Genomic DNA, 21,733 nt, shown 5'->3' with positions numbered 1-21,733 from the left:
CCCTTCCCCATGCAACTGTCTCCTCGCCTGAGGCTACCTCATCTCTTAAGAGAGCAGGCTCATTCTATGCTAAGCCTGGACCCACCATCTCTGCCTCGTAGGCTCTATATGCCCTTGCCCCGCACAACCAACACACACACACACACACACACGCACACACACACAAACATAAACACACACACACACTTTGCTTTCCTCCCCAGATCTGGCTTGGCGCCCAGGAGACCGGGTCCCGCTGGGGAGCTGCTTTTACAGGGCATCCCCACTGGCTCCGCCCCTGCCCCCCAGCATCGGCTTCCTCGACCTCCAGTAGGTAGGGGCGGAGCTGGGGCAGGCTCCCCCCTCTCCCCTTTGCAGGCTGAGCTGCTGCCCCCTCTCCTGGAGCATCTGCTGCTGCCCCCGCAGCCCCCCCACCCTGCCCTGAGTTATGAACCTGCCCTGCTGCAGCCCTACTTGTTCCATCAGGTGAGCCCTAGACCTCCGCCCCACCGCAACCCCAGTCCCCCAGCCCTGAGGTCTGCTCTCATCCGAATCTCTGGTTTCCCACAGTTTGGCTCCCGCGATGGCCCCCGGAGCTCAGAGAGCTCCCCGGGAATGGTCAGTGTTGGCCCCCTGCCCAAGGCTGAACCCCCAGCCCTCTTCAGCAGAACTGCCTCCAAGGGCACGTTCGGGGCTCACCCTGGCCATTCCTATGGGGACCCTCCAGGGCCTCCGCCTGCTCGGCTTTTCCAGGAGTCAGGGCTGCTCTACCTGGCCCAGGAGCCACAAGTGCCCAGCAGGGCCGGGGCACCAAGGCTGCCAGAGCAAGGGGGCAGCAGCCAGGGAGATGATTCCTCAGAAGGCTATGAGGAGGAAGGACTAGAGGGTCGCAGGGAGAAGCCTCCTTCCCCAGAAGAGCGGCCAGGTAACAGAGTCCGCAGCATCCACTCCCTGCCTGTGGGTCTGCTTTCTGGGAGGTGGGGCGGGGAGGGTCCTTCCTGACTACCCACGCATTTGTTAATTTGTCCTTAAAGTCATCTGCACACTCACCTAATGTCTACCGACCACCTGCTCTATGCCAGGCACTAGGTAGGCAGTGGGGATACAGTGGGGGCGGTAGAGCTGACATGATTCTTCTTCAGCTGGGGGATCAAGGAGTCCCTGCTGGGCCTGAAGTTTGGTCTTGACACAGGAAGCTCTTTCCCCCAAAGTGTGGACAAGGGTGGGAAGGGGAGGGCATCAGTGTCCTGGTGTTGGAGAAGTTCTTAAATGTGCCGGTCCCCTCCCACCCCCAAATGCATCCCACAAGTTCATCTCGGCACCAGCCCTAAGCTCCGTGTCTGGCTCCCAGCAGATGTGACTCTGCAGAGACTGGCAGCTGTGCTGGCGGGCTATGGGGTGGAGCTCCGTCAGCTGACTCCTGAGCAGCTCTCCACCCTCTCCACTCTGCTGCAGCTGCTGCCCAAGGGTGCAGGACGAAATCTGGGTGAGTGTCCAGCCAGAGAGACTACCAGCCCCGTGGAGGCCTCTTGCCCCACTTTTCAAGACCACAGCAAGCAACCTAGAGGGGAAGGGCCAAGGTCAGGGGAGGGAGTTATTTTGAGACACAGAGTCATTGCCAGCCAAGGGCAGGGAGCAAGGGGTGGGGTGGTGAGCCGAGGAGTTAGAGCAGGAAAGGACTGGAGGATGGAAGCAATGGGAAAAGAAGCCACAGGGGGTGTGAGCTGGGATCAGGAGGCACGGAGAAAGCTGGGCGGAAGATAATGAAGACCTAAGGAGGGGCATGGCCACTAAAAAGGAGAAGCCAATGATTGATGGGTAGAGGGAGGACTGAGCAAAGAATAGCTTTGAGAGATGTGGCCAATAACAGAGGGAGGAGTTGATAAAACAATGAATTATAAGGCAGATGCACAGAGGCATGAGGCCATGCTTAGGATGAGACCAGCGATAGGGTCTTGGTTACTGACTGAGGGGAAAGAGGCCACAGCAAATGTAACAGGCTCAGGGCCTCTGGCCTTTTCTCCCACCTGCGTTGTGTGGACCTTGGCCTTGGCCCTTTGCCCAGAGTCTTGTTTTTCCTGTCTCTGCAGGAGGGGTTGTAAACATTGGAGCTGACATCAAGAAAGTGAGTTTGTGACACCTCCCTGACCCATAAGTGCCCAACGGCAGCAAACCCCTTGACTGAAATCTAAATCTCAGGATCAGGACCCAGAATCTGTATCCTCCAAGCCCTCATTTTGGTGGAACTGAGGCCCAGAGGCTGCAAGTCATTGTTTAAGGTCTCACCTCAAGTTGAAGGCAGAGCTGGGACCAGGAGCTAGAATTCTTGATTCACTGCTTTTTTACACTACAGTCATTTCAGACCACACTCTGAGGGTCCCTAGGGGAAGCGGGGAGACCGAGCAGGCAGGCTCCTGACTGCCCTGCAGCTTGAGGCACTCTATCTGTTTCACATGTTGGATTTCTAAGATTGTGTGGCTAAACAAAAGTCGAAAAACCACTGCCTGCCTGTTCATCTTCTCCCCTAACCCCAGCTTTCCTCACTCCGGAGCTTCTCCCCACTCCAGCCCCATCCTGTGGATTATTACTGATCATGAATAATCACTCATTCAGTCCTTTTTTCATTCATTCATTCATTCATTCATTCATCCACTTGGCTCACTTTCCTGGATGCCCTCTCTGTACCCAGTGCTGACCTGGGCCTGGGGATAGAAAGAGAAACATGTCCTAAGCACCCCTGTGGGAGCTCAGCATCCGGAGTGTGGACCCCCTCCCCCCGACCCCTCCACTGTTAGAGACCCTACCTCTATCCTCTCTTCTAAACAGACAATGCAGGAGCAGGTGCAGGGCGCAGACGCAGCAGAGCCTCCACCGCCCACGCCCTCCCTGCCCGGATACCCCACTGCTGGTCTCACCTCCAGTAAAGCCCAGCAGGAGCTGAGCTCTGGATCCTCTGAGCCTCCCAAAGCTGCTGGCCCCCCTGCCACGCCCATCCTGCTAGAGAAGAAAAGTCCACTGGGCCAGAGCCAGCCCACGGTGGCAGGGCAGCCCTCTGCTAGGCCATCAGCAGAGGAATATGGCTACATTGTCACTGACCAGAAGTAAGGGCTCCAGTCTGGGGCAGCCTCCTGGTCCCTTGGGTGTTGGGCTGGCCTGCCTGGCAGGAAGCAGAGAGCAGAAGTCCAGATGTGAAGTAGACAGGGGGCTGGGCTGCTCTGCACCCCTGGAGGTTGTTTCACCAAAGTGGCCTAGAGGGTCCCCACTTTCCTTCCTCTGCCGGCTCCCCACCTCCAGGCCCCTGAGTCTGGCTGCAGGAGTGAAGCTTCTGGAGATCCTGGCTGAGCATGTGCACATGTCCTCGGGCAGCTTCATCAACATCAGGTGGGGCTGTATCTGGCTGGGGCAGCAGGGATCTAGCAGGTAGCTTGAAGCGGGAGGTGGCTGGAGGGGCTCAGGGTAGGAGGGGAAGACAAACTGTGAGTAAGGGGCCAAGGTCGGGTCAAAGATGTTTCCAGCTGCACTGAAGGTACAGCCACACCTAGCCCTGCTACTGGCCCAATCCAGTATCTTCCCAGCCTCAAGCACCCCTGTATGGCATCTCTGATTGGTTTTAGCCCCATCCTCTAACAGGGACAGGGCCAGAGAGGACCTTCCATTTTGAATCTGGCGTCTGTGGTGGGTGAGGCAGTAACATACCTCCTATTCGGCAGTGTCGTGGGACCAGCCCTTACCTTCCGCATCCAGCACAATGAACAGAACCTGTCTTTGGCCGATGTGACCAAGCAAGCTGGTAAATACTCCTTGACCCCAGCCCGAGTTGTATATATCCAGGCCTGTGGCTGGTGCTCCCCTTGAAATATTCCCAGCCCACATGGACCCTGCCTGCCACCTGGCATAGCATGACATGGGGTGGAGACCACATGGGGCTGAACAGAATCTGACCTACATCCTCCCTGCAGGGATGGTGAAGTCTGAACTGGAAGCACAGACAGGGCTCCAGATCTTGCAGACAGGCGTGGGACAGGTATGAGATAACTGAAGGATCAGTCAAAGCCCCAGAGGGCTGATGTTGCCCACAAGAGATGAAGGCAAACGACAGGAAATAGGAGCTGAGATCTATCTGGCTGGTCCCCCAGCTTTGCCAAAGCAGCCCTCCCCCCTGCAGTTTTCTTTCTGACCAGCAGATGGCCCCAGCGGCTCCTGCTCCCTGCAGGTCCAGCCTTCTCTCCGAAGCCAGCTTACTTGGAAGAGCTACCTGAGATGGCCATAGCTGTCCATAGATGTTCTAGAGCAAAGTCTCAAATTCCAAGGGAAAACATGCCACAGAAAGGACACCGAACTCAAAATATGCTTCTATTCTGCATCCAACACTGATGCCTCACATTCTACTATTTGATCCCTTGGGTGTCTCTATACTTCTCTGTATCCATTTTTAAATGCAAAAACTCCTAGGGAGGGTCACCCACTAAGTCTCTGGCAGTGCAATGTGGTTGAGTTGCCTCAATGGGGATTGAGAAGGAAGACCTTCGGCCTCTCCAAGTCCTTCTGCCTGGACCGCCATGCCCCTGCCTCCCAGCTTTGCCCCAGGAGATATCCTAGCAGGGAGTGGGGCATGGGACAGGGGTGGGGAGCAGCCCCTAAGTCTCCCCACACCACCGCCCCCCTTGATTCTAGCCTTGTTCCCACAGAGGGAGGAGGCAGCCGCCGTCCTTCCCCGACCGGCCCACAGCACCTCTCCCGTGCGCTCCGTGCTGCTTACTCTGGTGGCCCTGGCGGGTGTGGCCGGGTTGCTCGTGGCTCTGGCAGTGGCCCTGTGTGCACGGCAGCGTGCGCGGCAGCGGGACAAGGAGCGCCTGGCCGCGCTGGGACCCGAGGGCGCCCACGGTGACACTACCTTTGAGTACCAGGTGTGCAGCCCCAGACGCTTGTTGATGAGAGGGAATGGAAGGGGCTCTGGAGTCTGGGTCTCACCTGGGATGAGGGTGGGGAGCTGGATGTCCAGGCAGGGGCTGGGGAAGCCCCAGTGGGAGTGCTGCGGGGCCATTTTGAGTGGATGGGAACTGAGGGCAGATGGTTGCTGAAGTTCTCCCCAGTGCTGCGATTCGGGGGGGCTCTAGGCTTCTGCTCTGTGACATCCGAGGTTGTCATAGGCACCAGCCAAGCAGAACAGCCCCGAAAAGAATGAGAGCCATGGCAGAAGACCCTACCCCAGAGGAAATGGGTTTCATTCAAAAGCAATCAAGGACAAGCCTAGGGACTCTACTGAACTGAGCCCAGGACTCTTGAGAAGGATTCAGGAGACCTTGGACCCTGCCCCATCCTTCTTCCGCAGGACCTGTGCCGCCAGCACATGGCCACGAAGTCCCTGTTCAACCGGGCAGAGGGTCCACCAGAGCCCTCTCGGGTGAGCAGCGTGTCCTCGCAGTTTAGTGATGCGGCCCAGGCCAGCCCCAGCTCCCACAGCAGCACACCATCCTGGTGCGAGGAGCCCGCCCAGGCCAACATGGACATCTCCACGGGACACATGATTCTGGTCAGGACAGGGCATCGGTCCAGAGTGGGTGAGGGGACCGGACGGTGGGAGGGGCAGGGCTGGCAGTGGGGGCCAGCGCCAGGCTGTGGTGTCCCTGCAGGCGTACATGGAGGACCACCTGCGGAACCGGGACCGCTTGGCCAAGGAGTGGCAGGCCCTGTGTGCCTACCAGGCGGAGCCCAACACCTGTGCCACCGCCCAGGGGGAGGGCAACATCAAAAAGAACCGCAACCCTGACTTCCTGCCCTGTGAGTGAGTCCTGCTGACCCGCCGGCCCCAGCCCTCTGTCGGCTGGGAGCTCTGGAGGGATTGGGGGCGGGGCTGGGCTCCTGGCTCAAGCTGAGTGGCAGAGGTGCCAGGACCCCAATGACTGGAGGGGCTTCTGGGGTGGGCTGCGGGGTCTGTGCAGATGACCACGCTCGCATCAAGCTGAAGGTGGAGAGCAGCCCTTCTCGGAGCGATTACATCAACGCCAGCCCCATTGTGAGTAGCCCCCACCTCCTCCCCGTTTTCATCCTGCCCCCATAGACTCCATTTCCCCACCAAGGCCCCAGAATTGTGAGCCTAATATCCTAGCATGGAAATGGGGCTTCTCAGGCTCCCCCAGACCCTGGCCCGCTCCCTTTGACCGAGCCTCTCCATAGTGGCATTTCCCATTCTGGCTCATGATGTATCTTTCCCATCTCCAGATTGAGCACGACCCTCGGATGCCAGCCTACATAGCCACACAGGGCCCACTGTCACATACCATCTCAGACTTCTGGCAGGTGGGCTTTTGGAAGGAGGGCTTTTCCAGGGAGCATGCGCCCTTGTGGCCAGCCAGGGCCAGCCAGGTCCCAGGGAGGTTAGAATGGAGCTTACCTGGGTCTCTGTCCCTAGATGGTGTGGGAGAGTGGCTGCACCGTCATTGTCATGCTGACCCCGCTGGTGGAGGATGGTGTCAAGCAGTGTGACCGCTACTGGCCAGATGAGGGCTCCTCCCTCTACCATGTATATGAGGTCAGCAGGACCCCACGGCCAGGAGACGATGGGGGTGGAGAAAGTGGATGGTGCACCACTCATGCATGTGTGAACATATGGGTATATAAACATATATGTGCATACATATATATTCACATACATGCATATACATGTGTGTATGTGTGTGTCCAGTCTAGGGCCAAAAAGCACTTGTAAGGACCTATGATGAAAGGTACAGATATAAAGCTATAAAACCACTGAAACTAAGGTAAGAAGCTAAGAGTCAGGAGTACAGTTTTGAGACAGGGAAGATAAGTATACTCAAAGACCAAGATTGAGACCTACTTTTATTGAGCCTAACTTAGATCTGAGTTTCCTGGAGGCCAAAGCAAAGAAGGAAATGCCACCAGTCACATATATTGCTTATTTAAAAGAGAAACAAACTTTTTCATTAGGAGAAAAGATAGGCAGGGGGGAACTGGGCAGAGGCAAAGCAAGGGAAGGAGCAACATTCCTGACAAATGGGAAGTGACACCCCCCCCCAATAAAACAAGAGACATTAATTGCACACATCTAGTTTCTCATGAGCACTGGATAGCAGTTTTTCATCATCAGATGAGCACGCAACAGTCTTTTTTTTTTTAAGTTTTAAAAATTGGTCTTGCTTGTGGTTAAAGAAAAAAATCAAATGAAAATATAGAATTTTATCAAAGTTTATGGTGTGTGTAGAACAAACACTTTGCTAGTCTCTGTGCAGAAGAGGAAGGAGAAACTTTGAATTCAAGAAGCTCACAATATTGGGAATTCCCTCGCGGTCCAGTGGTGCTTTCACTGCCCTGGGCCTGGGTTTGATCCCCGGTCGGGGATCTAAGATCCCTCAAGCCACGGGGCGCAGCCAAAACAAACAAACAAACAAATAAACGAAAACTCACAATAGTTGTGTCTAGATGAAAAAGCCACCAGTTGTCCTGAGCAGTCCATAAGTGACACAAACAGCTAAGGTTCTTGGGGACAGCTGGAACAGTTGGGGTGGGCGGTTGGGTGAGCTTCCTGGAGGATTTAGAATTTGACTGGCCTGATAGGCCAGGAGGCCGCGCTCAGGCCTGCGCCCCCTCCTCCGCAGGTGAACCTGGTGTCGGAGCACATCTGGTGCGAGGACTTCCTAGTGCGGAGCTTCTACCTGAAGAACGTGCAGACCCAGGAGACACGCACGCTCACGCAGTTCCACTTCCTCAGCTGGCCGGCAGAGGGCACCCCGGCCTCCACCCGGCCCCTGCTGGACTTCCGCAGGTGAGCGACCCAGCGCCTGGGCGGTGGGGCGGCCCGGGGGAGGCTCTGAGGAGCCCGGGAGAGAGCAGCACAGGAGCAGGTGGCCAGGAGGTGGGCTCCCTTACCTTCCCCCAGTCCATCAGGTCCTCCTAGGGCCCCAGCTCAGGTGAGACAGATCCTCTAGCCTGACCTGGAGCCTCGGCCTCAGGTCCGCTGGTGCCCCCTGCTAGACACCCCAAACCAGGACTGACTCTGACCTCCTGGACCCCCTTCCAGACACCACCCCCCAAACCAGAACTGTCTCGCTGTGCCCATTCCTCCATTGCTGTAGTCCAGCTCCTGTCTGCTCTCTCTCTGCTGGCCAGCTGTCTCCTCTCTCTCTCTTGCCCTATTTGTCTCCCTGCCTCTCCATGTCTGGTGCTTTCTCCATAACCCCATTCCCCCCAAGAAGGGCTCACTTTGTTTCTAGCTCTCTCCCTCTCTCCTTCTCTCCCTCTCCTTGGTCTCTGCTGCCTGTTTCCTCCTGTCCTGTGCTTCCAGGTGGCCAGCACTAGTCTCTGTGTCTGCTGCCCCCTCGCTGTCTCTCACTCCCTCCTGCCATCCCTTCTTTATCCCTCTGTGTCTCTTTGCCTCTATTTTTCTTTCCCTTTGTCTTTCCCTCTCTTTCCCTCCCTTCTTTCCCTCTTTTCTCTCCCCCACCCTCCCTCCCCCGCCCACCTCTTTCTCCATCACTCTGTCTCAAAGTCTGTCTCACTCTTCCCCTCCATCCACGCTTCCCCCTCTCTGCACCTCTCCCTGTTCCTTCTCCCTGCTCTGTTTCCTCCACCTCCCTCCCATGTCTGCCTATTTACTCTGCCTCTCTTTGTCTCTGTCTCCCCCCACCATCTCTCATTCTCTACCTGGCTCTGTCTCTCCCTCGCTCTGTCTCCCCTCTCTGTCCCCTCCCTCCTCCCTCTCTCTCTCTCTCTCTCTCTCTCTCACGGCTGCCAGTGTCATTTTTGTGATCTGCAGCTAGTATTCTCACTCCAGTTGCATAGTCACAAAAGTGATCATTGGCAGGTGTGGCCGCTGCATGGACAGGACATGAGGACGTATGGGCCCAGGGACCACCCTGAAGGCTGCTGGGAGAGCCGGGGGCTGGGGGGACTCAGGGAAGGGACAAATACTATCAAAGGGAGTGCGGGAGGATCTCTGGATTCTTGGGGACTCAGTGGAACCAGGTGGGGGCTGGGACAGGAGGCTAACAGGGGGACCTGCCCTGTTCTGACGCTGAAACCGTGACCAGGCCAGGCCTCCAGCATCCCCTGCCTGTCCCCTCCCTAGACATGTGGCTGAGAAGCCTGCTGCCATGGCAGGGGCCTCACCCACACTGTGGCCGCTTCCTGCTGCTCTGCCCCTTGCCAGGCTGGCCTGAGGTCTCTAGGCGCTAGGCAGAGAGCAGAGGAGCAGAGCCGGCGGGGGCGGGGGGCAGTTGAGGGAGGAACCTGGGGATAGTTTCTGAGCCTCAGGACAATGGTTTCTAACTGGGGTCCCTGGGGCCTGAGGCACAGGCTTCTCAAAAGCAACGCTAGGGGCATCAGAGCTATTTTTTTTGTTTTCCACGTTTTAAAAATCTTTATAGAACTAGTGCATGGACCTGTTTTAAGGCTGCACAGGTAAGCTAAAAGGTTATATTTCTTTGCTTTAGGCTGGGATTATGTAAACTCCGTTGGCATTAGACACCCAGAACAAATTAATTGCTGCTTAATAAATATAGTTTGGTGAAGGTCCACCAGAGGCAAGGCAAAATAATTCTTTAAGCCCTAGAAAGTGACTCTGAGCAAGTTCCTTGACCTCTGTCTGCTTTCTTACCTGTGAAATGAGAATGATGACCCATACTTTAGGGGTTGTTACAAAAGTCAGTAGCATAAAGTCTGTAAAATCTGCTTTAAGTGCTTGGCACGTAGCAAGGGCTCTATTAATTCTAAATACTGTTTATTATCATTATTATTAAATGATTGGGAACCACTGTGGCAACTTCTGTTCAACCCCAGCCCTGATGTACCAGCCAATATGCTAGAAAACCATGTGGACTCCTGGAAAACCTTTCAAAGTCACCTGGCCCCTGCAAGCCTGGAGAAACCAGATGGAGGACCACTAAGTTCCAAGCTTCCCCTGAAGTACTCTAATAACCCCTCAGAAGGTCCTCCCTTGCCCTGGCCCATTGGAGGTATCAGAAATCTGCAAGTGACTCTCAAAGCAGGAATGTCATAAGGGACAAGGGCAGGTTAGACTGGGCCACCGAGAGAGGAAGAAACCCCCTGCTCATTGCTGAGCTGCTGTGATCAGGGCAGCAGAGTCTGAGGTCCAGGTGGACCAAGCCTGAATATGACCCAACCACGGAGCACCAATGCGGAGGCAAGACTTATCCAGGGAGACAGGCGCAGCATCATATTCAGAGCAGAGGTGTTGTCCTCCCCTCGCCAGAGGGACTCTGTGCCCAGGGCTACTACCCGACCTCACTGCTGGTGAGGACCACAGGAAGCCTGGGTGGTGAGGGGAACACCTTGGGCAGTTGTAGGGGCAGAGCAAGGATGTGGCAAGATTGACACCCTTGAAGTCACCAGAAAGCCTATCCTCCCTGAACTTCTGGCAGAGGTGGCTGTTAATATTATTATGTCTTATTATTAATCATACTATCATTTAATGAGCATCTACTGTGTGCCAGGTATTGCACTTAGTTCTTTACATGGATTATTTCACATAATCATAGTAAGAACCCTAAGAAGGAGGTTACTACTCTTATCATCCCCATTTTACAGGTAATAAAACTGAGGCTCAAAGAGGTTAAATCAGTTGTTCCAGGTGCACAGCTTGGGTACATAGCTCGTAAGTGATGAGGCAAGCCCAGTGCCACCTACACTATCTCTGGTTCTTTGTCTCCAGCCCTGACTCCTGTCTCCAGCCCTCTTCCCTCCTCTGCCCTTGGCATGTGGGGAGAAAAGGAAGAAAGAGAGGCCCTCAGGTGTGTGTTTCGGTTCCCCTTTCCCTCTGCCGGTGCCCCCTGACCTCACGCCCATTTCTTATTGCAGGAAGGTGAACAAGTGCTACCGGGGCCGCTCCTGCCCCATCATTGTGCACTGCAGGTACGTTCAGGGGGGCTGGGGTGGGGATGGAGGGGGACAGGACAGCCCAGGCCAGAGGGCCCTGAGGTGGGGCATTCCTGGTTCCCGCCCCCTCTCTGGTCCTGCTCCCTCAGCCCACCTCCCAAGCACACTGCCTGCCTGTCCCCTTGATGCCAGCAAACTACAGCCCATGGGCCAAATTCAGCATACCATCTGTTTTCTTAATGGCCCATGAGCTAAGAATGATGTTCCTATTTTTAAACAGTTGAAGAAAAAAAAAAAAAAAGAACGTACGACAGAGACTATATGTGGCCCACAAAGTTGAAAATATTTACCATCTTGTCATTTACATAAGAAGTTTGCTGAATGAAAGCCTGGCCAGAGGCTGGAAAAAGCTATTCCCTCTTGCTGCCTCTACCTCAGAGCAGAGCCAGGGCTATCCTTTTCGGTTAGCTCACTGCCCAAGAGACACCCCATGGGTCACAGGCTCCCCACTCGAGGCCCAATTCCCAGGACCCAGGGGCTATGACCGTTCCCTCCTCCTCCGCTCACGCATCCCACCCCGTCCCCAGCTAACCCTAACAGCTCCACCAGTCTCCCCCTCCCCTCCCGGTTCCTGCTGGGTCCCAAACTCAGCCTGTCACCATCTCCTCTTTCAGTGACGGTGCAGGAAGGACTGGCACCTACATCCTCATCGACATGGTACTGAACCGCATGGCAAAAGGTGACGACCCCCCCGCCAACAGCTCGCCCACAGCCCAGCCTCTGAGTAGAGTCTCCCCAGTCCCCGGGATCACAGGAGTTCCTGGAGGGCGGGTTGCCACACCCCCAGGCTTTCTTCAGTCCTCCAAGCCTCCCACCCCAGGATGCCCTAGGCTTTCTGGGTCCTACCCTCCTCTGGACACCCCCTGAGCAGCCCCGCACTCCCCCTACCCAGGAGTGAAGGAGATTGACATCGCTGCCACCCTGGAGCATGTCCGTGACCAGCGGCCTGGCCTCGTCCGCTCCAAGGTAACCGTTCCTCCCTGCACCTACCCTAGCCACCACCCTTCCCCAGCCAAAGTGGCAGCAGCCGGCCTCTCCTGCCTGCCTCCATACCCCTCCCCCGGGAGGGCTCCCTCCCCCCGGCAAGTGACCTCCCCAAGGCACCCCCCACCCCCGGGGCAGGAGCAGAGGCCAGGCCCCCCCATGACCCTCCTCCCCCTGCCCTTCCCCAGGACCAGTTTGAATTTGCCCTGACAGCTGTGGCGGAGGAGGTGAATGCCATCCTTAAGGCCCTGCCCCAGTGAGACCCTTGGGGCCCCTCCGTGGGCAGCCCAGCCTCTGCTCCCTCTTTGCCTATGTGAGCATCTATCTGTGTACTCACTCCTCACTTTCCCACCTGCCACCTTGGCCCCTCTTGGGCATGACTGGCCCTTCCAAGAGGAGCGTGTAAGGAAGGGGAAGTGGGAAGGGGCACACCGGGAGCCCTGGCATCAGTCCCATGGGGGAGCTGGCAGCCAGCCAGGAGGAGAGGAAAGTCAACAATTCCACCCAGAGCCTCCTCCTGCCTGAGTTCCCTGGTCCCCATTTCCCACCACTCTGGATGCTCCCAATATGTCTGTGTGGACGCCCTCCACCCTCCAGCGTGGCTAGAATGGGGCAGAGGGGCCACCATGTCCAGCTCTTCCTGCTCCCCCAGCCCCTGCTGCCCGCTGACCTGCCTCCACGACCCACACTCTGGCCCTTGCCCTTCCTAACCCCTCCCCCGGCCCTCCCGCCGCCACATGCCACTCAACTCTCTCCCCCTGGCACAAGAGAACATTTCTAGAAAAATCTACTTTTGTATCAATGTGAATAAAGTTAGTGTGTCGTGTGTGCAGCTGCAACCCAGACTCCTACGCATTTCTGTCTGCTCTGCTTCCAGACTCCAGCCCCGGCCTCAGCCTGGAGCCGGGCCCTGCTGCCCTTCTCAGGAGATGCAGAGAGGGTGATGGGAGAGCCAGGCTGCCGAGTCACGCTCTCCAAGGCTTGAATGGTAGCTAATAACAATTAGGCAGTGGTTTTTTTATGCTGTGCTCCCTATGTGTCTGGCAGTCTCCAAGGTGCTTTACACCCATTAACTTGTTTAATCTTCAGGACACGCTACCAATTATTAGCCCCGTCTTACAGACGAAGAGACTGCGGCACAGAACTTGCCCGAGGTACCACAACTAGTTAAGTGGTGGAGTTAGGATGCGAACGCAGGCATGCTTGACCTCTTTGCTGCCGGTCCTCTCAGTTCTTGGGCGGCTGCTTCATGTCCTTCGGCCTCAGGAATAATGTACGTCGAGCAGGATTGAGGTTAGGACTAAACGAGGTGATGCAGGCAAAGTGCTCGCCACACCTTAAGCAAAAGTAGCTAAACTCTGATAGCGACTCGAAGGCCAGGCCTATGAGACGTGACAACAGCCATTCACCTGGGGGCAAGGGGCACTTTCTCCCCCCTCCCCCAGAACGCTCCATCCTTTATGGCCCCAGAGGAGCCCTCATCTGCATGTCATAAGGTGTCCTTGTCAAAGGTGGTAGACGTAGAAATGAGGCAAGAGAGCCTTGGGCATGGAGCTACTCGGGAGTTAGGGCCACCTAACCTTGCCGAGGTTCAGACCCGTCACATGAAAAATGGGCAAGTACCACCCGTCCTGTGCAGGGAGCGAAGGGACCAGTGAGTGGACCACAGGCCCTTCACCCCTCACCTGTGCTCTGCTGAGGTTCAACACCACTGGTTTGTCATCTCAAAGGCCGGAATTGGGCAAAACAGCCATTTTACAAACTTCTAGCAGATTCTCTCTCTCAAGAGAGAGGCTTGAAATTCCTCTTTCAGGGCAGGCTGCTTCCTTGCTTTGAGAAAAATACAATATAGACCCTTTGGCCACTGAAGATGGAGCCAAGTGCTCATCCCGGAATGGAAGAGAGAGTTGGTGGGGAGCCACACCTCCCTGCTTGGCAATAGAAAGGTGCTTGTCAAAGGTGGCTGGGAGGGCATCTCTGCAGGTGTCTGGAAGAGAAGGGGGAGAGGTAACTGGCTCTCTCCTCCCTGGGGCCCTGATGAGTTTGGGGCCTGGACCCTGGGTGGGGTGGACGTGTGCCACTCCACATGACAGAGGCAGGCCTCTGACACTGCCCACTGGCCTTAAGCTAAGGAGACCTGTGGAGGGGTCTCTGGGCCTTGGGAGGAGGTTTTACAGGTTTTTCACCACGTGTTCCCAGCTTTCTGTTGGCCCCATGCTTTCAGTCAAGTCATTACTCAGTCTGGTCCTAGCTGTGCCGCAGAGTATTGGGTGGTGGGACCCTGCGTAAGGGGAACAACAGCTGCCTGGGGAAAGCCAGCTGTGGGGCCCCAAGAAGTGAGGGCAGAAGAATGCGAGCATTTCATGGACTTCTACAACATACTTAGAGAGGGCCACCTGGTCAAAGAGGGGACTTCTGCTGTCAGTTGGGAAAGCTTGCAACCTCTGGATGCCTGGGCAATAAAGGGAGGTGTGTCACCCGCTGGTCCCCCAGGGTTCCCCCCGCCCCGGGGAAGGAAGCACACGGAACACGGCCCACCACCAAACTCTCGAAACTCAGCTTTATTGAGTTCCAGTGTCTCCCTCTTGGTCTGAGCTCAGCCCCACTGGCTTTGATAGGTCTCTGAGACTCAACGGCACAGGGTCTGGCAACACCCCGGTTCCACCACTCCCCTCCCCAGCCACCGGGCTCCCCAGGGAGGGAGGAGGAGAGGCAGCTTCTGTGGTGTTGGAGAGAAAGAACAGGCAGCGGGGTCAGAGGCCGAAGAAGCCATACAAGCAGCAACATGCCCAGAGCACCCATCACACACCAATTCCAGCCACACACACACACACCCACCCCTCACCACCGAGACGGCTAGCTTCCAAGCTCCCACACCTGTCAGCCTTCTGAGACCACGCCCTGCTTAGCCAATCAGCCGTGGCTCATTCTCAGACCCCGGGAGTGCCCACAGAAAAAGAGCCTCTCCGAGATGCCACAGGGCCTTGATTGGTACACTCTAACCCCGACGCTAGCAAGAGGTGTCAGGGGAAACAAAGCTCAGACCATTACCCCTTCATCCACATTCTTGCCACCCCTGCCAGGGACAAATCAAAAGACACGATCTCCCCATCTCACAGTGAGTTAACAAGCCGACCAGGGCTGGAACTACATGTCCCAAGATGCACAGCTCCGTAACTGTGCACCACTTCCCCCAAGCATGATCTAACAGAAAGGAGGCATAGTGCGTTGCATTCTGGGACTTGTAGTCCCCAAGAGACAGCACCAACCCCCCAGGGAAGCGTTTACAGGCTAAGACTACTTCCCACCCAGCCCCCACCCACCACCCAGGCCCGGCTCTACGCTCAGCATGGGCGAGGGAGAGGAATGGAGGGTCCCCTCCCAGTGCACAGGGTTGGGCGCTGTCCTGTTGGAACTGTGCAGCCATTCTGGGTCCCGGACATCCAGCTCAGAACACATCTGGGGAGAGAGTGGGGGCGGGGTGACAGGAGAGAGGGTCAGCAGCAAGCCGTGGAGGACGGAGCTGAGCATGCAGCCCTGGGCTAGCCCTGTGGCCTTTCCCTGAGCCCTGATGCATGGTGCAGGAGGATGGGGTACGGTCCCCTGCTAAGCCTCCCTCCTGGGGCAACCTGGCCTTATCCCCCCTCTCCAGGGTTAGCCGGCCTCACCTCTGGCTAGTCCCAAGGCCTGGGGCAGGCTGAGGCAGCAAGAGGAAGGGAGGAGGAGTAGGCTCCGGTTCCGAAATCTGGACGGCCGAGAGGCTCCCGCCCCACCCAGCTAGCCTCCCCGGAAGACCTTATGGCCCTACTGGCCACAGAATCTTCCTCGCCACAAAGAGGCCTTCTGGGGGAAGCAAGAAGGGAGTCCCAGCCAGACGGCAGTGAAAGCAAGCGATGCGGCCCACAGGGAATTGCAGAGAGAAGAGTGCGAGGGAGAAGCAGCACCAGGAAGGAAGCAACAGAGACGTCAGAGCTCAACACTGCGCAGAAACCAGGGTGGGGTTGTCTGCAGCCGGACAAGGAGAGCCGTGGCTGCCCACTCTGGCTCAGAGAACCTCAGGCCAAGTCCTCCTTCCTTAACATCATCAGCAACACAGGTGGCAGAAGACCTGGGCACGAAAGGCCTGACCCAAGCCACTAATGCCCCTTTTAAACTCCCTGTCTAATAAGAATAAGTGAATCCTGGCTCCTCAGACCCTCCCACTGCCCTGAGGCCCCCCACCCTGGGCTTTGCCAGGGACCTATCAGCCGTGGGCTGAGCACAGCAAATCCTGACTCCACGCTGGAGGGGGGTGGACCTAGGAGGGAGCACGGAGGTGGAGAGGGGCTCCTGCAACTCAGGCCACACCCCTCTCTGCTCTCCTGACAGTGAACAGGACCCCTGGCCCCCTGAATCGGGTGGGTTGGGCCTGGTGATCAGAGTATGAGGCAGCGAGAGGCCTTCTCCTCCGGAGATGGGCTGGGTTTGGCTGTGTCACCCCTTGCACCCTCATGGGTCTCCCCCATGCCTGGATGGTGGTTCTGGGCCTTGGGCTGCCCCTGCCGTCGTCGCTGTGCCCCCCGCCCACCTGCTGGTTTCTTCCCAGCTGCCTCCATCTCTGACAGGCTGTAGGCCATGGCAAGCTGCAGGTCCTCGTCATCCTCAGAGAGGTCGCTGTCAGGGGGTCGCGACACAGGGGTCTGCCGGACCTGTGTGGCCCCTGACCTGGAGGTGACAGACTGTTGCTGCTCGCGACGGCTCAGCTCCAAGCCCAGTGCCAGGTCATCCGGGATACCTGTGGGAGTAACAGCCACCATCAGGCCCTCTGACCCAGGCTGCAGGAATCCGGCCAGGCTTGCCTCATGCAGCAGCGACTCTGACCACTTACAGCCCCTCCTCTGGAACTGGTGTGCATGCATGTTGGCACCTAGCATAGTGGTTATGAGCACGGCCAGGCATTTGGCTCCAGCAGGTATGAGCTGTCTCCTTTAGCAAGTTACTCAACCTCCCTAAGCCTCCCTTTCCTCATCTATAAAATGGGAATGACGTGAGTGCCTGCATGGTCAAATTGTTCCAATGATTAAATAAGACAGCCCATGAAGAGCCTTTAGCACACAGAGCTCCCAGAGTCGGCAGGCATAAAAGGGTAGTCATGGTGACCATCCTGTACCGTGTGGCAGCGCTGTGGGAAGAAGAGTTCAGCTCCAGGAGCCCTGTGTCCTGAGTTTTATTCCTGGCTTTACCCTTTGCTAAGTAGGTCAAAGCCTTGGGCCTGGGGCTACTTGGGAGTTAGGGCCATTTAGCTGTGCTGAGGCTCAGTCTCCTCAAACGAAAAGTAGGGCAAATGCAAACTGCCCTGCTTTCCCCCCCGCTGTTTTAAGAATACAAGGGATGTGGTATGTGCGCAAGTGCTTTAAAAATAGTCAAGTGCTCTGCAAACTCCAGGCACCCCACTCATGATGACGGCGATTAGCTGGCCCTCTGAGACTCCACAATTCTCTGTCCCAGCCCCCTTCCCTGGGATCACCATCTCCGACCCTGCCAGTCTGGCCTCCCTGCCCCAGGGGAGTTCAGAGAGGAGCAGTTAGGGGAAGGGGCTTTGGGGCCTGGGGCTTCCCGATGGGGATTGGGTGGCAGAGCCACTCCTCACCATTGATTGTGACAGACTTCAGCTGCCCATCCTCCTCCACTTCCACCCGCTCCTGCCCGTTCTCCATGATCCTGGGGGAGATAGCACGGTTCATTCGGTGGGCATGCCCGAGTCCTGCGGGCGCCTGTCCAGGCTCCGGGACGTCGCAGTGGACAGGGCAGTCTGCGCTCTGCCCTCAGGGAGCTGTTCTCCAGTCGTATGCGGCTCCACTCCACCCCCACCCACCCCACACCCCGTATGGTCCCAGAAGGAGCCCTTACCTGCGCGTCGTGATGCGGCGTCCTTGGACAAAGGTGGTAGATGTAGAAACAGAGCGAAAAGCACCAGCCCCAGGACTGAAGGAGAAAGATGAGGAGGAGAAATCTGGCATTGGGACAAAGGAGAAGGAGGAGGAGGAGAAGAGGATGTTAGACAGAGGCTGTACCAGGCAGGTTGCACTCACAATGGACCAGGAACCTCTGTGGGGTCTCCCCGCAGAGCTGCCCAGAGGCAGGGTTCCGGAGGCACAAAGAGAAGGCGTGGGAAAGTGACAAGCTGAGGCGAGGGGCTCCAGGACTCCAAACTCTTGCAAGCATGGGAAGGGACGGCACTTACCAGAGTGTCCAGGGAAGGAGGAAGAGAAGGTGAAGAAAGGGCCCGAGTGTCGGGCACTCCGGTTCTGAAGCTCTGAGAAGGGGCCCAGGTCGTCTGCAACGAGTAAGCAGATGAACATCATCTGGTGAAAAGATCCCCCCACCCCTAGAATGTGTGAACCCTGCTCTTAAGTCTCGAAATATAAGCTGCTAAGCAACTGGGTACATTTCTGATTTTTTTCTTTTTTGCTTGGACTGATTTATAAATTAAATTCCTTTTTAGTATTATTATATGAAAAAGTTCCCTGGTCAATTCTGGCCACTATGAAGAATAAAGGAAGGGGGGTGGGGAATAGCTCCTTCAGTTTTACGCAGATAAGGCTGGTGTGATGTCAGGCAGACACAGCTACAAGCCCCGGCTCCGCCATCTGCTGTGTGACTGTAAGCAAGTCATCTGAATGTGCCTCAGTTTTCTCATCTGTAAATGCGGATAAAATTATCTACCTCACAGGGTTCATTTAACCATTAAAAAAAGTGGTATCTGTTGTTGTTTGTAACGGCATTATTACTGTCCCATGATGCTCTGAGTCTTGCTTTCATGGCTGTCACTGTGGAGGTTTAACAATGAATTACTGTTATCATTTAATAAGGCGAGTCTCTGAAGTGTCACTATAGGGTCACGCGGCTTCTGGAATGTGTAAGGTTCTGTCCCAGAGCTCACTGGATCCACCCACACAAAATCTTCTGTCCGTGGAATTCTGCTTCCCTCTCAGCCTCCCGCCTAAGGGCCTCCCAGCTGATGGAGAGCAGGCCTGGAGGGAGAAGTCGAGCTTGTCAGAGGCCTCCCGAGTCCACTCACCAAAGAGCTCTGCAAAAGGGTCACCATTCCCGAAGAACTCCCGGAAGACCTCCTCTGGGCTGCGGAAGGTGAAGGTGAAGCCAGGGCCGCCACTGCCAGCTTCCGCCCGACACGGGCCAGTACCTGAAGGAGAGGCAGGATGAGGAGGGGGCTTAGGGCGTGCACCCTGCCCTGAGCCAGGGGCCCCCCTAAGGCACAGAGACTCCAGGAGCCTCGAGAGCAGAGTGAGAGCAAGCATCCACTGCAGGAATCTGCCCTCCCCCTTCCTCCCTGACCCACTTCCATCCCTGGGCGCCCCCGCTCCACCTACTTGCCCCAGTCAGCCCTTCCCGGCCATAGTGGTCGTAGATCTCACGCTTATGCTCTGGAAAGAGAGAACAGATCATTTCTCCCTCCCTCTGGGATGATGGCCTCCCCGCCTTCCAGGCTAGGCCCCTCAGAGGACTGGCCAGAGACTGACAATTGGGGGGCAGCAGGTTGCACAGGGGACATGGGCTATAGGTTTTAGCAGCAGCTCAGCCCTTCACATAGTGGCTCCTTCTCATCTGTAAAATGGACACAATAACAGCACCGGCCTCAGAGTTGCAAGGATTAAATAAGATAATCTACCTAGCACAGTGCCTGATACATAGTGTTTCATAAATGTTAGCTAATTATTACTATGTTATTATTAATCAGGGCCTAGCCTAAATGTCACAGAGAGACCTTTCTTGACTACCTAAAATTGGTGCCTATTATTCCCTATTCCCTATCACATCACCCTGCTACGTTCCTTTGGAATAATCTTGTCTATGCATTCACTTGGTTAATGTTGGCCTTCCCTGACCAGACTGTGATAAACCCATCAGGACTTGTACTGCCTGCTTGTCCTCCATCGTTCCTCAGTACCCAACAAGGGCCCGGCACCATAAGCACTCAATGAACATTTTTTGAATTAATGAATGAAAGACCTGGAGTCACACTCCTCGAGCAAGTTACTTCACCTCTCTCAGCCTCAGTTTCCTTGCCTGAAAAATGGGGGTGATAAATCCTGTCTCACAGGATGGCTGTGAGGACTCACGGAGATTACAACTACCAATGCCTGGCACAGAGGAGGCTCGGCACACCTTGGTTACCTGCCCTGCTTCCTTCCCCTTGTCAGGATCCATGTTGCAACTAGCAGACCCTGGGGAGCAGACACTGAGACAGGGGATCAGGGGAAGAATAAAAGGGTGCTTGACACACAGTAGGTGCTCCTCTGAATTGAAACAAACAAACAAACAAAAAAATCCCAGAGTCCCTGTGGGAGGGGGGCACTTAAATGCCAGGTTGAAAAAGGCATGGAGGAGACTGGGGTGGTGGCAGCATGGCTTTGGGAAGGAGCGTGAGGCGGCATGAAGTGGGAGTGACAGGTGCTGCCCTGCCCTGCCCCCTGACCCTGGCCCTTACTGTCCGACAGCACTTCATATGCCTCGGCCACCTCCTTGAACTTCTTCTCAGCAAACTCTTTATTATCTGGGTTCTTGTCTGGGTGCCATTGTAAAGCCTTCTTCCGATACCTGCAAGAAGTGGGTTCACAGGGGAGGGTCAGGAGACAAACGCACGCACTTCCCACTAGGAAACAGAATGACCCACTTCCTGTTAGCCCACCATAGCCCTTCCACCACTCAGATCCCGGTCCATGCCAGCTGCTAGGGCTGCCCCTGCAGCAGTGTTTTAACGGAGTCCCTGTCTCACCCCTCTGCAGCCAGTGATGGGACTATATACTTGTATTAGAGGATGATAACGTGAGGATGAGAAAGCCCTAGGCCTCATGCCTCCCTGGGGCTCGCTGGGGCTGGGGTTGCTAAGGACGTGGGTACATGTGGCCATGGGGAGGGGGAGGGGCACAGTGCTTGAGCATCTTTGCACTGCATCCTGAGAAAGCCCACACCTAGAGGCTGGGGGTTGGCGTAGGAATAAAGGGGAAGGGGGGGGGATGGGGGCGCTGTACTGGAAAAGAGCTCACACTGCACCTCCCAGCGGAGCTTCACGCTGTAGACTTTCTCCTACTCATGCAGGGGTCTCCTTCCTCCTTACAGGGGTCACTCTCTGAGGGAGGCCCGCAATCCTTTCTAACGACCTGGCTCTCTCAGCCCCGCCTCTGAAGGGCCCCAGGGTGGTGGAGGTGGGGGAGGGGGGGTGAGTGGCTTTCTGGTGCACAGCGGAGGCACTTACGCCTTTTTGATGTCATCAGCGGACGCACTTCGCGGCACGTCTAGGATCTCGTAGTAGGATGCCATGGCAACTCGTCAGTCGTCAGGCGGGCCTCCTTGAGGCTGCGGTAGAGAAGGTACAGTCAGGCGGAAAGAACCGAGAGCCTCTCCCCGGGGCTGGAGACCCCGGGGGCGGCGGGAGGCGCTCCCAGGGGGCCGCGGAGCCCGCTGGCTCTCCTCGCGGCCGGTGACTCGGCTCCCTCGGGCAGCCTTATCGGCCCTCGCAGGCCGGTGCCACGGGCTATCTCGGGGCCCAGAGCCGGGGCTCCCTATCGCAGCCCCCAAACGCCAGCAGCCCGGCCCAGGGCCCCCCAGCCTGACCGGGGCCCCCCGCCCGCACCTCCTCCGCCGGGAGTCCCTGGCCTCTTGGAGCGCCCCGCCCTTGCCCCCCGCCGGGAACCGTCTGGCACCGGCTGCCCGGCTCGCGGCTGCTGCGTAGGACGCGGCAGGCCCAGCTGTGCGCGCAAGCATGCGTCAGCGGCACGGAAACTACTAGAGACCCAGAGGACGCCGGCTCGGCCTGTCACCTTCGGGGGTGGAGGGAGGCGGGGGTGTGTGTGCTGCT

The 21,733-nt window shown here is 56.6% G+C and overlaps 2 protein-coding genes across 11 annotated transcripts in view; one reads left to right on the top strand and one right to left on the bottom strand.

The window, feature by feature from the left end:
* The window catches only part of PTPRN (protein tyrosine phosphatase receptor type N), a 19,132-nt gene extending 6,419 nt beyond the window's left edge, over positions 1-12,713 (top strand). For 4 of the 7 annotated variants that reach the window (XM_057551078.1, XM_007187976.3, XM_007187974.3 and 1 more), the window contains 19 exons: positions 204-465; positions 550-904; positions 1,331-1,465; positions 2,070-2,104; positions 2,806-3,080; positions 3,274-3,360; positions 3,690-3,769; positions 3,939-4,003; positions 4,668-4,886; positions 5,312-5,512; positions 5,613-5,760; positions 5,922-5,995; positions 6,202-6,279; positions 6,392-6,511; positions 7,596-7,762; positions 10,813-10,866; positions 11,505-11,569; positions 11,783-11,856; positions 12,063-12,713. In XM_057551078.1, coding sequence (XP_057407061.1) covers positions 204-465; positions 550-904; positions 1,331-1,465; positions 2,070-2,104; positions 2,806-3,080; positions 3,274-3,360; positions 3,690-3,769; positions 3,939-4,003; positions 4,668-4,886; positions 5,312-5,512; positions 5,613-5,760; positions 5,922-5,995; positions 6,202-6,279; positions 6,392-6,511; positions 7,596-7,762; positions 10,813-10,866; positions 11,505-11,569; positions 11,783-11,856; positions 12,063-12,134 — 2,566 coding nt within the window. In that variant the 3' untranslated portion in view covers positions 12,135-12,713. The remainder of the gene's footprint in view (positions 1-203; positions 466-549; positions 905-1,330; positions 1,466-2,069; positions 2,105-2,805; positions 3,081-3,273; positions 3,361-3,689; positions 3,770-3,938; positions 4,004-4,667; positions 4,887-5,311; positions 5,513-5,612; positions 5,761-5,921; positions 5,996-6,201; positions 6,280-6,391; positions 6,512-7,595; positions 7,763-10,812; positions 10,867-11,504; positions 11,570-11,782; positions 11,857-12,062) is intronic. The other 3 variants (XM_007187975.3, XM_007187978.3, XM_007187977.3) reach the window with 3 other exon arrangements.
* DNAJB2 (DnaJ heat shock protein family (Hsp40) member B2) lies at positions 12,692-21,733 on the bottom strand. 4 transcript variants are annotated; one of them, XM_057551080.1, is made up of 10 exons: positions 21,696-21,733; positions 21,131-21,231; positions 20,363-20,472; positions 19,245-19,298; positions 18,935-19,057; positions 18,098-18,190; positions 17,764-17,866; positions 17,504-17,574; positions 16,442-16,648; positions 12,692-13,861 (listed from the first exon to the last, which is right to left on the bottom strand). In XM_057551080.1, the coding sequence occupies exons 2-10, from the start codon at positions 21,193-21,195 to the stop codon at positions 13,599-13,601; spliced, it is 1,089 nt and encodes a 362-aa protein (XP_057407063.1). In that variant the 5' UTR covers positions 21,196-21,231; positions 21,696-21,733; the 3' UTR covers positions 12,692-13,598. The 4 variants fall into 4 exon arrangements, with proteins under 4 accessions (XP_057407063.1, XP_057407062.1, XP_007188035.2 ...); XM_057551079.1 differs by lacking the exon at positions 21,696-21,733 and adding an exon at positions 21,509-21,687; XM_007187973.2 differs by lacking the exons at positions 12,692-13,861; positions 21,696-21,733 and adding exons at positions 14,421-15,333; positions 21,509-21,687.

The sequence above is a fragment of the Balaenoptera acutorostrata genome, chromosome 8 (assembly GCF_949987535.1).
Source record: "Balaenoptera acutorostrata chromosome 8, mBalAcu1.1, whole genome shotgun sequence".
Lineage (NCBI taxonomy): Eukaryota > Metazoa > Chordata > Mammalia > Artiodactyla > Balaenopteridae > Balaenoptera > Balaenoptera acutorostrata.
This window is presented reverse-complemented; position numbering and strand designations above follow the sequence as displayed.

What these genes read in the sequence shown, in the direction of transcription:
- DNAJB2 (XM_057551080.1), bottom strand. Translation starts at nt 21,195, where the DNA reads ATGGCATCCTACTACGAGATCCTAGACGTGCCGCGAAGTGCGTCCGCT. An exon ending in GCTGATGACATCAAAAAGGC is followed by an intron (nt 20,473 to 21,130) that starts GTAAGTGCCTCC and finishes CACTTCTTGCAG; the next exon opens with GTATCGGAAGAAGGCTTTAC. An exon ending in CGCCGCATCACGACGCGCAG is followed by an intron (nt 17,575 to 17,763) that starts GTAAGGGCTCCT and finishes TATCTCCCCCAG; the next exon opens with GATCATGGAGAACGGGCAGG.